The sequence below is a fragment of the Ambystoma mexicanum genome, chromosome 3q (assembly GCF_040938575.1).
Source record: "Ambystoma mexicanum isolate Mex_15411 chromosome 3q, UKY_AmexF1_1, whole genome shotgun sequence".
Classification (NCBI taxonomy): domain Eukaryota; kingdom Metazoa; phylum Chordata; class Amphibia; order Caudata; family Ambystomatidae; genus Ambystoma; species Ambystoma mexicanum.
The window spans coordinates 229,980,510-229,995,060 of record NC_090926.1 but is presented as its reverse complement, the minus strand read 5'-3'; the positions used below and the strand labels follow the sequence as shown (position 1 = coordinate 229,995,060).

The following is a 14,551-nucleotide window of genomic DNA, read 5'->3' as shown; positions in this document are numbered from 1 at the left end:
GGTCGGGGACCTGCGCTCGGCTGTCTTTCGACGCCATAATGCCCTCGCCGTCCAAAAGTACGGCGTCGCTGCCATCGGTGAAGGCGCCCTCCGCTGCCATGGCCGCCTGCCTGGCGTGGTGGGCCCAACGCTTCGTCGAACGGTCCTTAAGTGTCTTAGGTTTAAACCTACTATACGCTCTGCAGTTCGCTTCGGGGTGGTCCCTCGGCAAGCAGAGATTGCACGTGGCGTGCCTGTCGACCCAAGGATATTTGCGATTGCACTTGGGGCAGAATTGAAAAGGGGTACCCTCCATAGGCACCTTGAGGCAGCGGGCTGTTAAGTGTAGGAAATGTATAAGGTGTACCTATATACCAAGAGTGTAGAGTATGTACCACCCCCACTCTCCCTACTTGCAGGGCCGAGGCCAGCGGCCTACCAGGCCCGGGCCGAGGCCAGCGGCCTTCCGAGGCCCAAATCCGTCGTGCAGCAGCCGGCGTCGAGTGTCGAAGTTAGACGTTGGGGTGGGGAAGGATGTCAATAGATTATTATTTTAAATTCTAGCAAAAGTATGGCTAAGGCCAGGGGACACCGCAAAATGCTTCCGACCAATATGGCGGAAAAAAACAATCTGAGGATCCTAGACGCGTGAGGGATCTTGGGTACAGTGGACGTCACACTAGGGATAGTATTACTGGCACGCCCTGTGTCGACGCCCATTTTCGAGTTTCGAAAAACAAACTGTAGTACTCCGCAGCTTCCACTAGATGTCGGCCTATGCACAGCATGTGATCTAAGCAGATTCCACAAGCCTCAGAAATTATATATATATATATAACCCAACACCACCCCCACCCCTCCCTCAGTTCAGTGATTTCAACATCCCTTCTCCTACTCCTCTCAATCTTCCCATCTCCTCTCCATACGAGACTCCCATCTCCTCTCTCCCCTCACTACTCCTCCAACCCACTCCTGTCTCCACTCTTGATCTCATCTTTATCTCAACCTATTCCTCGTCATCGGTTTCTTCTCTTCCCAACTATCTCTCAGACCATGCCTTACTCTTCTTCTACCTTACCCCCCTTCCTCTTTGTCCACACCCTTTCCCTCTCCTCACCTCCTCTCCCTCCTTCTCTCACCGTGACCTCCGGAACTTTAACCCTTTCCTCTTCTTCAACTCCTGCTCTTCGTCCCTTCCCCCTCTCTCCGACTTCTCTTCTTTCTCGGTCAATGATGCCCTCTCCTCACTGTCTTCCTCTATCTCTCTATCTCCACCAGTCTCGATCAACTCTAGCCTCTTCCATCCACCGTTCTCGTAAACCTTCCCAACCCTGGCTTTCCCCTCACCTTCTGTCCATGCGTCTCCTCTGTCGCCTCGAACGATGTTGCCTCAAATCCCCTTCTCTGACCAACCAATCCTCCTATTTTTCATATCACTCTCTCTATGACTCTTGCCTCAAATCAGTCAAACGTTCCTACTACTCCAACCTCCTCAAACTCACAAACCCCTCACCCCCGCCGAATTTTCCAAACCCTCTCTCGCCTCCTCTCCCCTCCTACTCCTGCTCCCTCTACCAACTTTTCTCTCTCATCTGCCTCATCCTCCTTGACCTCTCTGCTGCCTTTGATACTGATGATCACCCCTTACTCCTTAGTACTCTTTCCTCCTTTGGCTTCAAAGGCTCTGTCCTCACCTGGCTCTCCTCTTACCTCTCCAATCGCTCCTATGCTGTCTCCTGGGGCGGCCTCGCCTCTTTCAACATCCCCTTGGACTACGGTGTCCCCCACGGCTCTGTACTTGGCCCTTTTCTTTTCATACCTCCCTTCTTGCCCAGTTATCTCCTCTTTCGGCATTTCTCACCACTTCTACGCTGAAGACACCCAACTCTTTCTCTCCTTCACCTCTCTCACTCCCGATCTCCATCACTCATCTTCCTGCCTTACGGCTATTAAAAATTGGATGTCATCCCATTTTCTCTCCCTCAACACTGACAATACGGAAGTCCTTTTCTTTCCTTCTAACACACTTTCCCTTACCCCTCTGCCTTTCATCCACTTTCCCCCTTCCAATCTCCGCATCTCTACCCATGCTCGTAATCTTGGTCTCCCCTTCGACACCTCCCTTTCCTTCTCCCACCACATTTCTCTCACCTCTTGTGCCTGTCGTCACCATCCCTACAACATTTGTAAGATCCGATCCCCCCCACTTTCCACGCTTCTAAACTCTTAATCTCCTCCATCATCTTCTCCCATCTCTTCTACTGCTCTTCTCTCCTCTTTGGACTCCCTGCCTCTCATCTGACCCCCCTCAAATCCATCTACCACTCCTCTATCCGTACTCTCCGTCTCCTCGGTCCTCTCGACTCCATTTCCTCCTCGCTCCCTCACCTTGGCTGGCTTCCCTTCCTCTCTCAACTCAAATTCCAATTCCTCTGTCTGGTTTTCAAATCTCTCCATGACCTTGCTCCCCCCCTATCTCTCTTCGCGCCTCTCATTTTACACTCCTTCCCGTTCTCTCCGCTCTGCTGACCTCTTCTTACTCACTGTACCCCATCACCATGTGCCTCTTCACACTTCCGTTCCTTTCAGCCCTTGCCCCCCCCCCTACAATGGAACTCCTTACCTCTCTATCTGCTCCATCCCCACCTACACCTCCTTCCGCACCTCCTTGAAAGCCCTTCTTCACACCCCCCTTGACTTTCCTTCTACCATCTCTCCTCCCTATCTCCCCTGTCCCCCTCTTATCCCCTTCATACCGTCTCCTTCCTTCTCACACTCACTTGAATTTAAAATCAGATAATTGAATTATTGTTCCTCTTCCCTCAACTACCTCCTTCTCTCACCTCCTCCATCTAAGGAAACTGTTCTACATATTGTTTCACTGGTTTGTCTCATGATTGTAAATATGCGTCTTCCATTATTGTACCTTGTTGTTATATTGTAAAGCGCCTTGGATTAAAGCGCTATATAAACCTAATAAACATCTTGTGCGGCACCTAACTTTTCCATCACAGCAGCTCTCCGTGGCTTTGTGTCTGCCACCGATGCATCTCTCGCAGCTCAGCCTCCTCTCCAAAGCTTGGCCGGGTCACGACTGCTCCCTCGCTGCAGTCTGCCACAGGCTTACAGCTTCTCCCAGCTCCACTTCCCGCTCCATACGCTCTGCATCCGTCTGGTGTTCTCGAGTGCTTCTTCTGCCACGCCGTCTTCAGTACTGGTTTGTGCTCCTCCAGAAAACCATCGACTTGCTTTTCCAGCCGCTTGTCCAGCTGCCTCCTCTGTTAATGTCAGTTTTAAACCTCCCGCCAGGTTTATTGGCCCCAATAATAATAATAATCATCCAACTCCTCCCCCCCCCCCCCCCCAACTCCTCCTCCATCCCCCCCCTGCTCCTCCTCCTCGTCGTCTTTCCCCTCACCCTCCCCTCTTTTCCTCCTTCTCCCCCCCCCTTACTAGTACCTAACTGGTGTAGGTGATTGTGCGAGTCAATGGGAAAATGATGCATTGATATAGTTTGCCTATTCCTCGTCCCAGTACTCAACTGGTCGGTGTTAGGAAGTGACTGGGAATGGCATTAGCCTACAAAGGCTTGAGAAGGGGAAGGTTCATTATGAAAGGGAAAGGGGGATACCAGGTCTCACCTAAGGGTACCTTGCGTCCTCTCCCCAAGTCCCTCCCCCCAGATAGTCCTCCCTCACATATCCACCCCCAGGGTCAGCATCCGATAGATTCTGCCTTTCTTTCCCTGGCCACCTGGGAGGAGTCGTTGCCAGGGAAAGGGGCGAGGATACCCTCAGGTTCCTCACAGAGGACAGAGTTTTTAACGAAAGGCAGTCCCATATACGCGGATAAGTGTCCTGAAGAGGGAGTTCCCTTTGGGAATGGGAGTACTTGTCCCCTAAAGAGGAGTAACTCCCAGTGAACTCCAATTTGCCCAGGCCCCTAGGGAGGGTCTTCCAGAACAGGATCACCTCCCTAGCTTCAAAGCAGGTGGTTCCTCCTTGGGGAGAAGGGACAAATACACCAGACTCATCACAATGGTCATTGAAATATAGTTAAGGACGATACTGTGGAACTTATTAACTGTACAGAGTCCCTGGCCCAGATGGCCTTTTAATCCTCACTTTAAAACGTAAATCCAAATATACAGTCAAAGATTCTAAAAAGTCTATTTGACCAAATAATATAAAGCATTTCTACTATGCCTTCTTGGAAAGTCTCCTATTTGGTGCAGATTTATAAAAAGGGGGACAGGTTGAGTCGCAGGAATTATTGTCCTATAGCCTTGCTGGATGTTCCCAGTAAAGTAGTTTCAGCATGATTACTAAAGCAATTGGAATGCTGGGCATAAGAAAAATGGTACTCTAGACAGCTACAAGTCAGGCTTCAAGAGAAATCTTGGTACCTCTCTAACTGGCCATATTCTGCAGTTAAGATCAGTTAATAATCACCAACCGGTTCATTTGGCCTTTGTCAATTTTTCGCCTTTGATTGTGTTGACAGAACCCTACTTTGGCATAAGCTTGGGAAATAGGGATATCCGCCTGTCCTGGTTAACATCTTATGTCAGTTACATACTGACAAATAAAGTACAATTTCCCATTTCCTACACCCAGAGGACTGCAACAGGGTTGCCTGCGCACTCTGACATGGTTTAATTTATTTATATCCAACATTGGCTATGCTTTGGGGCTTATTAGATATCCCCCGACCCCACACCAAAAAAGATCCCCATTTGTGAGATGGCTGGCGGATGACTTGGTCCTTCTGGACTACAACCCCATTGGGTTACGTCAACTAAAGGCCTTTAAAAATGCGAGTATTAACGACCTTGACATTAATGAGCCTAAAACAAAAATCTTGATAATGACCCCTTCTAAAAAGAGAAGAAAAATGGTCTGTAATTTAGTTAATACGAATGTAGAGGTGGTTAATTCCTTTACGCATCTTGGATTCCCACTAACACGGCTTTTTTTTTTTTCAAAGAAAATTTTAAAAAATGCTGAATTACGAGCCAAATTAGCATTATTCTTGCAGCCCAGATGAAAAGGATACATTTGTGGCACGGTCACTTTTCTTTATTACTTGATATACGGGCCAACATAGAAGGACCGTTCATAAATATGTTAAGAATGGCTCTTACTCTTACAAAAAGGTGTCCTAGTGGCAATCATATGTTATGAGCTAGATGTATTAGCCTTACAGCATGTTGTGAACTTTTAACTTCTCTGTTTGTATAGAAAGATATTAGTTCCTCAGTGTAAAGCACCAGATGGGGGTATCTGTACTCCTGCTCCATAGGTGGCGGAGTCGAGGCACAGAGCACCCCAGCCAATATTCTCTATTGGTGGTAGTAATGGCCGAGCAACTAAGGATTAGCTCTCAGGCGGCGATGCAGGCTGGTTCTTAAGTACAGTGTAGTCCCCAAGCAGCACCCACAAAGGAATGTCCACACACTATGTTAGTGAAAACACAGTGTTTATATAAGCAAGGTTCACATTACATACACAATCACCATTTGTATTTGTATTTATTAACTTTCATATAGCGCTTTATACCAAAGCGCTTTACATTAAACAGGAATACATGAGAAGCAGTAGAATACAATTCATGATTCAAATAAACAAGAATAGTATGAAGACCAATTTGCAGAGTTTGTTAGGTAAAAACCTGGAGTGGGGAGGGACGGGGGGAGGGAGTAGAGAAGGGCTGTCAGGAGGGGGAATGAAGAAGGTGAGATTTTAGTGAGGAGCGCAAGGAAGAGTAAGAGGAGATAGAACGGATGGGCAGAGGTAAGGAGTTCCAATGAAGTGGGGAGAGGAGCAGAAAGGAACGGAAGCGTTAAGGGGCACAAGGAGGGGGGGGGGGACTGAGAAGGAAGAGGTGAGGGGGAGAGTAGGGAGGGGCAAGATCATGAAGTGATTTAAAGACGAGAAAGGAAACTAAATTTAAGTTGAGAGTGAAAGGAGAGCCAGCCAAGTGAGGAGAGCGAAGAGGAGATGGAGTCGAAAGGAGACAGGAAGGAGAGAGTGCGGATAGCAGAGTGATAGAGGAATTTGAGTTGGGCAAGATGAGAGGCTGGGAGGCCGAATAGGAGAGCTGAACAGTAGAAGAGATGGGAGAAGATGAGGGAGGAAATTAAGAGTTTGGGGTCGTGGAAGGTGAGAGAGGAAAAGATTTTACAGATGTTATAAAGATTGAAGCCCCAAAAAAATCATTACAAAATCCTTTAAAAAAAAAAAAATCATTAAAAGAAATCATAAAGTCATGGAAAAGATGTTTACAATAACACTTTGTACTCTGAGGATGCTATAATGGCAAATATATACAGGTCTATGTGGCACCACTCTTTCTATCGATTCCTTTGAAATTCGACCACGGCTAACAGCCCCAAATAGCATACGAATCAAATTGTAAGATGAATCAACGAAGAAAGCAGGTTAAATCAAGCAATGGTTGACAGTTCTGTGCGAGGGTCCCTCCCACCCCCCACCTGGGCAACCTGTAAATAAAGCGTGTTGACAAGCCCCGTCCAGTTATGCTTAATATGGTCTTGATTCCTTCTAATGGTTCTACGTCCCCAAAGTACCTAGTTTCGTAGAGTTCTACGGTGAGTCGTCGACGGGCCCTTCTTGTGTTCACTCCCTTTAAGGCAAGAGCTACAGGTCGTCAAGAGTCGGTGAAGAAAAGGGTGAATACTGTTGTTGCGGCAGCAGCTTCATTTTTTACAGTGCTTGTTGACGATCGGTTGAAAACGTCCTGCAAGCTGAGGCGTGCAGTGCACCTCGATGAAGGGTGTTTGTTGCCGCAAACAGTTCATGAAGAACTTTGGCCCAGCAAGGGTGTTGGGTTGTAGGCGTCTGTGGTCTTTGGGTGGCGGGAAACCCACCAGCGGATTCTCCTCAGTCGTCAGCGGCCTTGACTTTCTCCGGCGGGACGAAAGCGGTCGACTGTGATGAGAAAGGGAGTCCTTGTTTCAATGTTCTTAGGCAAAGGAGCACTGCGTCTCCGGTCGGCAACGGAGGTCGGCAACGGTGATGGACTTCAATGTCCGGGTGCTTCACTTTGCAATTCCGGGGCGGTCCACTTCTCCGATCGGCAGCCTTTCGAGGGTCTGACGTCCAGGGAGCTTTGGCAAAGATCATCTGATGCACGATGGTCCCTAGTAGCTCGGGAAGAGGTCTCCTAGCCAGGCCCTCTCTTGGATCAGTTCCTTGACAGTCACGCAGCTTTCATATTAGAGAAGGCCTACAGCAGCAATTCTTCCAGTGGGCTTCAGGGTTAAGCATCAAGTATCAACTTCAGCTTTTGAACGATTTCTAGCAGTGAGAGGCCCCCCAGATATACTGTTAATCCCTCATTCACTCTGCTGGGGCACACTCAGGCAACCAATCACTGAGAAGGGCATTCAGGCAGTCAGGCAGCCAATCAGGCTCGCAGTGCAGTCAGGCCATTCTTTTCCATCCAGACACTCACAAGCACTCTGCCATTCAGCACTCCACACTGCATTCATACCAGTTTCGGGCAGGGCGGTCTCAGTCATTACATCAGCCACCAGATACTAGACACCCATATCATGAAATACGTATTTGTCACACATTCCATTCACCCAGGCCCCCCCAACCCCCACAGGCGTACCCACACCATACAGTCATTGGGAAGGCTCCAGCAAGTCTGGCCTGGACCTTTCCCACACTACCATATATGGAACTTCAACCCAACAGCCAGTCAGGGGGAAGGGACAGAGTCAGGGCTTCAGGAATACAAAGTAACCGGCAATAGAAAGCAAGAGGCAACAGGGGCCATCTTGTTTCCTAACAGGAATCAACGGATTCCAATGGCAGGGCCTGGGTATCCCAAAATGGAGGATACTCAGAGAACCAGTCAAATTCAGCATGGAGCTGCCCACCAGCCCATACCCTATTCGGTGGGCCACACCCAGGCGCCCAAAAACATACACTAGGAGTACAGGGTCGTACTCCCGCCCATGGGTGCCATAAGGGTATCGCAAGGGTCTGTTCACCAAACCAAAAAAAGGAAGAGCCACAGTGTCAGGAATCCCACATGTCTCCTGCGCAGAAAACAAGACAGAACATACATGATAAAGCAATAAAGGACAAGGATATGGAGAACCTGTTCCTCCAATGCATTTCCAGCATCACACTCAGGAAGATGTCACTGTTTCACAACCTTAATTTTGTCAAGGTGTCCTAATGCAGAATTGTTTATTTGGTTGCACTACTGTGGTTCCCTCTCATTTAGAATTCATGTCTCTTGAGGTAAAAAAAGAAACTCTGGTGCACTACAAGAGAAGATTGTTCTAAATTTAAACTTTACTCGTAAAAGTAGAAAATTCACTGAATATTATCCCATTTTATTTGTCAAAATGTCCCAACTCAAGATGGAGAAATGCATTTTTAAGATTAAGATTCAAACTGTATCCTACCAACGAGATTATAGGATTGAGTGAAATAAACAAACATGCAGATATTGCAATGACAAAGTGGAAACATTGGCTATCCGGTACTCCAATTCCCTTACTTGTTCCCTTTGAGACAACATTATTTTCTAAAATGTTCATCTAAGTTGAACAGCCAAAACTCCATCACAACTTTGGTATAGGAATTTAACAGGAACACAACTACCATGGATTTTGACTGCTATTAGATTGTTATTGTGTTTACAACGGTTCTAGAATACTGCACATATTTTAACAATTCTGAACTTTGATAAGTATTATCTGCTTATCTTTTTTTCACTGTACATTTTAAGGATTTAATTACTTGGTTTATGAATTGATGTATATTAACGGATTTTAACACCAATATGTTTGTTGGACAAACCATATCACAAATTAAAAAAAATAATATATACAAGAAAATAAAAAGAATATCTAAGCTCTAGTTAAAAGAGATGTTCTGGTACATTTTTCCAGAATAGCACCAAAAAAAAAAAAGCTTTCACTAAATGGAAGTTATGGTTGCAAAACAAAATCTCACAAATTCAACAGTTAGGGCTTCAAGAACCATAAATCGGCACCACCATGCATTCCTTACGATGCCACATGGCATGCACATACCCAGTGTTCAAACACAACACAAGCAACAAAACAGCTAAAGAAAAATAGCACCCCAAACATTTGACCAAGATTTTAAACATGGATGGGAAGGCTAACCCCAAAAAACACAAAATGTTTTTATTGTAAAGATTGTTTTGAAGACCAAACATGTTTTGGGTAGTGCATGATGGTGGCAGAGTTGAAGTTGCTTTACAAACCATAAATAGTTTTTCTTTGTCCTGCAGCCATGGGCAACTTTAACAAAAGAAAGTGTTCACTGAATAGCTCACACACACAGTATTGTAACTTGTAAAAGCTTACCTTCCATATGATACTGTTGTACATGTTTTCCATAACATAACTCATATGTCCACCAGTCCTTCGTCTAAAATATTCAAACAAGAGAAAATAAAAATAAACCTTAGTATATACACACGTTAATACTTGCAGATTCTTTGCAAATACGTGTCACACCTTGTTCCTCCACTACTCCTCTCCAATGTGATAATGTCACGATTACTTACTGGTAATCGTTTCCTTCAGAGTCCTTCTCTTCCTCATCCGAGTCTTTACAAAATGAGGCATCCAAACCTACCAACGCAGAAATCTCCTTTTTTCCCCCGATAACAAATCACTCTTGCCTAGGTTGACTGGACTCAAGTGGAGTACAAGGGGCCCCATTGCAATCATTTATTCCCCAGTAATTCCAGTCTTCCAATAGGTGAACGTCCAGTAAATATTTACTAGACAGACTCAGCCTGGACACCACTTGAGAAAGTCAAACATCCATAGCGGGGTACAGGTAAGGGGGATCAAGACTGAACTTGACTCCAATGGCAAAGTAGCACCTGTGGCTAATATAAGGCTTAAAGATAGACTGGCGTCTGCAACTGTATACTGCCTGGGCAAGATTCAGGGAAAAGACCCTCCCTTTCCAGCCTCAGCCATAAAGCAACAAGGCCATAAAGCTAGGGTGAGGCAGGGTGCGAGCTAGAAGAGGAGGCCACCTCAGAGCATACAGACCCAAATGGATGGCAGGGCCGAAGTAGAGATGAAGGAGCTGGTACCAGGGTTTTCTTGGCCAGAAGGGAGGCACCAAAATCAAACTCCTTTCCCATTTGCTCAGCTAATGACCTGCAGAACAATAGCGGCTTCCGTACTCACTGCCATTGAATACCAGGACCTCAGTATGTACTTTGGGAGGAGAGCATTCCAGCAGGAGGCAAGCTGGTCTACAATGGGAGCCCAAAACCTTTTGCGGATAGTCCTGAAGGTGGGTATTGTTAAGGAAACTCCACCGAGTAGGGGAAACCGCTGTTCAAGGTGTTTGTGTCATTCTCCACCGCAGGATATATAGATGCCTGAGGTGAGAGGTTGGCCTCTGCCCAGCTCATCATCTAGGGAGCCATCAGGTGCAGGGAGTGAGACCTTGTGCACCACTGATTAACTGCAAAAGCCTTGACCTCCAGATTCTCTAAGAGAACCAAGACCGCTTCACTCTTGGCAAAGGAGCTAGAGAAAACAGAGCCCTCAAGAATGCAACAATCTCGCTCTAATTCAAGGATCTCTCCCTGGTACATTTCACTTCAAAAGAAGGATCCCAGATTGGCTCCACCCCCAAGCTTACAGGCATTAGTTTTGAGGATCAGGGATTAGGGGGCTGAGTTCAGGAGAGGGTGACCATCCATGAGCCAACACACTAAACTACCCGTCATGGAGGTGGGGGGCACATCCTGATGCACATCCTGATCTCTCCTGGTGTAACCCACCGAAGCAGCATTCCAGTGGTACAGCAAGACTGAGGATCAGTGGCCTCTTGCAGTGCCTGGCCCAGGGAACCACAAAGCGAGATGTCACCATGTCCCACTGGACTGTCAAACATTGGCGAACAGAGGCATTCTCTTTCCAGATAAGAGTCTGCTCTCAAGATTGCAAGCCTTGGGGTATGGAAGGGAGTCCCCCATTGTACTGCATCCCATGGGTGGGAACCGGATGGGACTTCCACAAGTTCAGTACCCAACAAACTCCATCCAGGAGCGAGTGTACAGTAGCCAAGCTCTTGTAGGCAAGAACAGAAAAAAGTGGCATGAATGAGCCAGTCATCCAGGTAGAGTTAGGCACAAATATCCTGGGCATATTATATTATTTGGTCCTATACCACGCACTGCTGCCACTTACGCGGTCTCTTGGTGCTCTGGCGGATCAGTAAAGGGAGGAGGCCTTGGCGGGAGCTTTGTTAGCTGCATAGAGAGGGAAAAGTAGAAGAGCTTTGATGTGCTGTTAGTAGCTTCAGTTCGAAAGAAACGGTCACTGTGTGCACGTTTGTGATGTTTGGAAATTGTTGTGTTCTGCTTGGTGTGTGTGTGTATAGTTTGTGCAGTTGGCTCGTTTCATGTTTGGTGTTGTGTGGTGTTCGCTGTGGTTTGTGATGGTGTTTTGTTGCAGAAGAAGTAGGTTTAATATTGTTCTGTGTTTTAGGGTGAGTAAACAGAATATTTGACTGTTAGTGGGTTTGAGGATAGTTATATACGCCTTCTAAATTCAATACATTGGCTACCCCAAGCTTATCCAAACACACTATTACCTTGGACACCCCTGAATTACATCCAAATTCAACACACTAGTTACCTTCGAATTATATCCAAGTTTAACACACTGATCCTCCTCAAACACATCCAAATGCAACACATTGTCCACCCTCAAACACATCTAAGGAAGTAAAACACCTGGGAGTCCTAATGGACAACGTTCTAACCTTAGAACCACAAGTAAACGCAATAATTAAGAAATGCTTCTTCCTCCTTCACACAACAAGAAGAATCCTACCTTTCCTTTCCTTCACCCACAAAACACTGACAATCGTCGCCCTCATCATGTCAAGAATCAACTACGCAAACAGCTTCTACCTCGGGATGCCGGAACACCTACTGAAGAAATTACAACGCATCCAAAAAAACTATCCAGAAGAGACCACATCACTCCAGCACTAAAAATACTACATTGGCTACCTATCAAACATCGTATCACGTTCAAAACAATGTGCATAACACACAGGGCAATCATCGGAAAGGGAGCAGAATTTCTACAAAAGAAAATAATCTACAAGCCAATGAGAACCCTCAGATCAAGCAAGGAAATCCACCTGGAACCAAAACCATACAACAAAAAAAAACTAGGGGGGCCCCTCTTTGTCCCACCTAGCCGTAACAACCTGGAACAACCTCCCAAAAGAAATAAGAAACACAAAAGACCACCTAAAATTTAGAAAACCTCCAAACATGGCTCTTCAACACCTCAGAACCAAAATTAAACCACTAAAACAATCAAACAGGAAACACAAAGAACAGATTAACAGAACGTATGATGGCACAAACAGCACCCAAGATCAACTAAGGGAAACTCCTACAAGAGCAAGAGAGACAACGCTAGGTGGAATAGAACACTAGCAACAACCCCATGAGGAGAGAAGTTAGCACACATGCCCAACACTACCAACAACCTTACCCACTCAGAAAGGACATAGGATACGGGTGTAGCTTGGAAGTAAATCAACCCAAAAGACTAGGTTACAGCAAAGACAAACTGGGATAAAAGGGCTGGCCAAATACAAAGATGGGAGCATGAAAATAGCAAACCTAGCATCATGACAGCGATGAAACAGCCTTATCACGCTGAAACTTAATCACCGAAAGGAAACAACCTCCTCTAATCACGAAGGAGCCGCAATAGGAATATGCATTTCTCCTAAACAATGATACTAACCAACACCCCCCGAAAAACTACTAAAAACCTCACCACTCCTCACACACCTCTCACACTCTAACCAAACACAACCACACATCTTAAAACCGCAGCAACCCGCACGCACTTCACCGCAACACCACCACCCCCACCACCACACAAACCCCTACACGACGGACTCAGGACTGAACAACACACCAATATGCTCGGCGATCGGTGTTAACCGAACTGAAGCTGCCAACGGTACTTCACAGCTCCCTTGCTCTTCTCAAAGCTTTGTCCTACTAACACGCCTAACCCACCCCCCTCTGTTTTAGATCTGCCAGAGCACCAGGGGACCACTCCGGTGGTGATAATGCGCGGTACAAATATACTTTAACATGAACATCCAAATCCAATACTGGCCACCCTGAAACACACCAAAGCGTACTACATTGCCTTCCCAATGCAAGACACAGCCCAATGGCAGTTTAATTCTCGTGAAATACTCTCGTTTCGCGGTGGACGCAATTTGTCGCTCAGACATTTTCTTCAGTTTGGAGTGTGTTAAAGAGTCATGTTTTTAAGAGCTTCCTGAAGTTGAGGTGATCCTCTGTTGTATTTCCTTTGGGAGCGAGTTCCAGAGTCTTACTACTATGCAGGAGAATGCTGATACTTCAAATGTTTGTTTTGAGTATTGTTTCGGTTCAAGGTGGAGGTCTGATGGATCTTAGTGTTTGTGCTCGTTTGTAGAGAGTGAATCTTTCCTCTATGAATTCCGCTCCTTGGCCATGGATCGCTCCATGTTTTATGCAAGGTTTTGAAGATTTGTTTTGATTGGCAACCAATGAAGCGTTCTTAGTGCTGCTGTGATGTGTTCCCTTCAGGTGAGTTTAAGGAGTAGTCTTGCCATTGCGTTCAGTATACGTTGTAGCTTTCTCAACAGGTAATCTTGCATTCCTAGGTAGATGCTGTTAGCATAGTCCTTTCTTGACATGACGAGAGAGATGATGGCAAGTGTGTGAAGGATAAAAAGGGAAGTATCTTCTCGATCGTGTGCAGGTGGAAGAAGCATTTCTTAACTATCATTTTGACTTGTGGTTCTAGCGTTAGCTCGTTGTCCAGTAGAATTCCAAGATTACTTACCACCTTGGATGTTCTGGTGAGTTTCCCAGCTCGGTCGACCATGTAAAGTGGTGGTTGTTTGACAGGTCATTGGGTGCGATCATGATTTCAGTTTTGTCCAGGTTGAGTTGAAGGCTGTTGGTGCTCATCCATTGGTTTAGTTCATTGAGACAGCCAGTTAGTGTTGGTCTTTCCTCTTCACTGGCATTGATTTTATAGATTATTTGATTATCGTCTGAATAGTTGTAGCAGGTGAGGCCATGTCTTTTGAAGAGGATGATTAGGGGTGTGATGTAGATGTTGATCAGTAACAATGACAGCGAAGAGCCCAGTGAGACCACTTTTTCCGAGGTGTTGATTTGAATGACAGTAGCCAAGTTGTTTCAGTTTTGTCTGTCAGAAATGACTTAAGCCAGAGGAGAGCAGTGTAGCCGAATCCAATATCTTCTAGTCTTTTGATGAGTGTCGTGGTTAACAGTGTCGAAGTCTACTGAGAGCTCTAGTAGTATTTGTGTTGGTCTGCAGATCATCCAAGATAGATAGAGCAGGTTCAGTCCCTCTAATAGCTCTAAAGCCTACTTATGCCTGAGCTAGTAGATGTATTTTTCCACAAATTCCAAGATGTGTTGGTGGACATAGCTTTCTAGTAGCTTGGGACGGGTATGGGTT

At 46.1% G+C, this 14,551-nt stretch overlaps 1 protein-coding gene across 3 annotated transcripts in view; it reads right to left on the bottom strand.

Annotated features, from left to right (window-relative positions):
• The window catches only part of OS9 (OS9 endoplasmic reticulum lectin), a 596,790-nt gene that overhangs the window by 447,990 nt on the left and 134,249 nt on the right, over window positions 1-14,551 (bottom strand). For all 3 annotated transcript variants that reach the window (XM_069653613.1, XM_069653616.1, XM_069653615.1), the window contains exon 3: window positions 9,359-9,422. In XM_069653613.1, coding sequence (XP_069509714.1) covers window positions 9,359-9,422 — 64 coding nt within the window. The remainder of the gene's footprint in view (window positions 1-9,358; window positions 9,423-14,551) is intronic.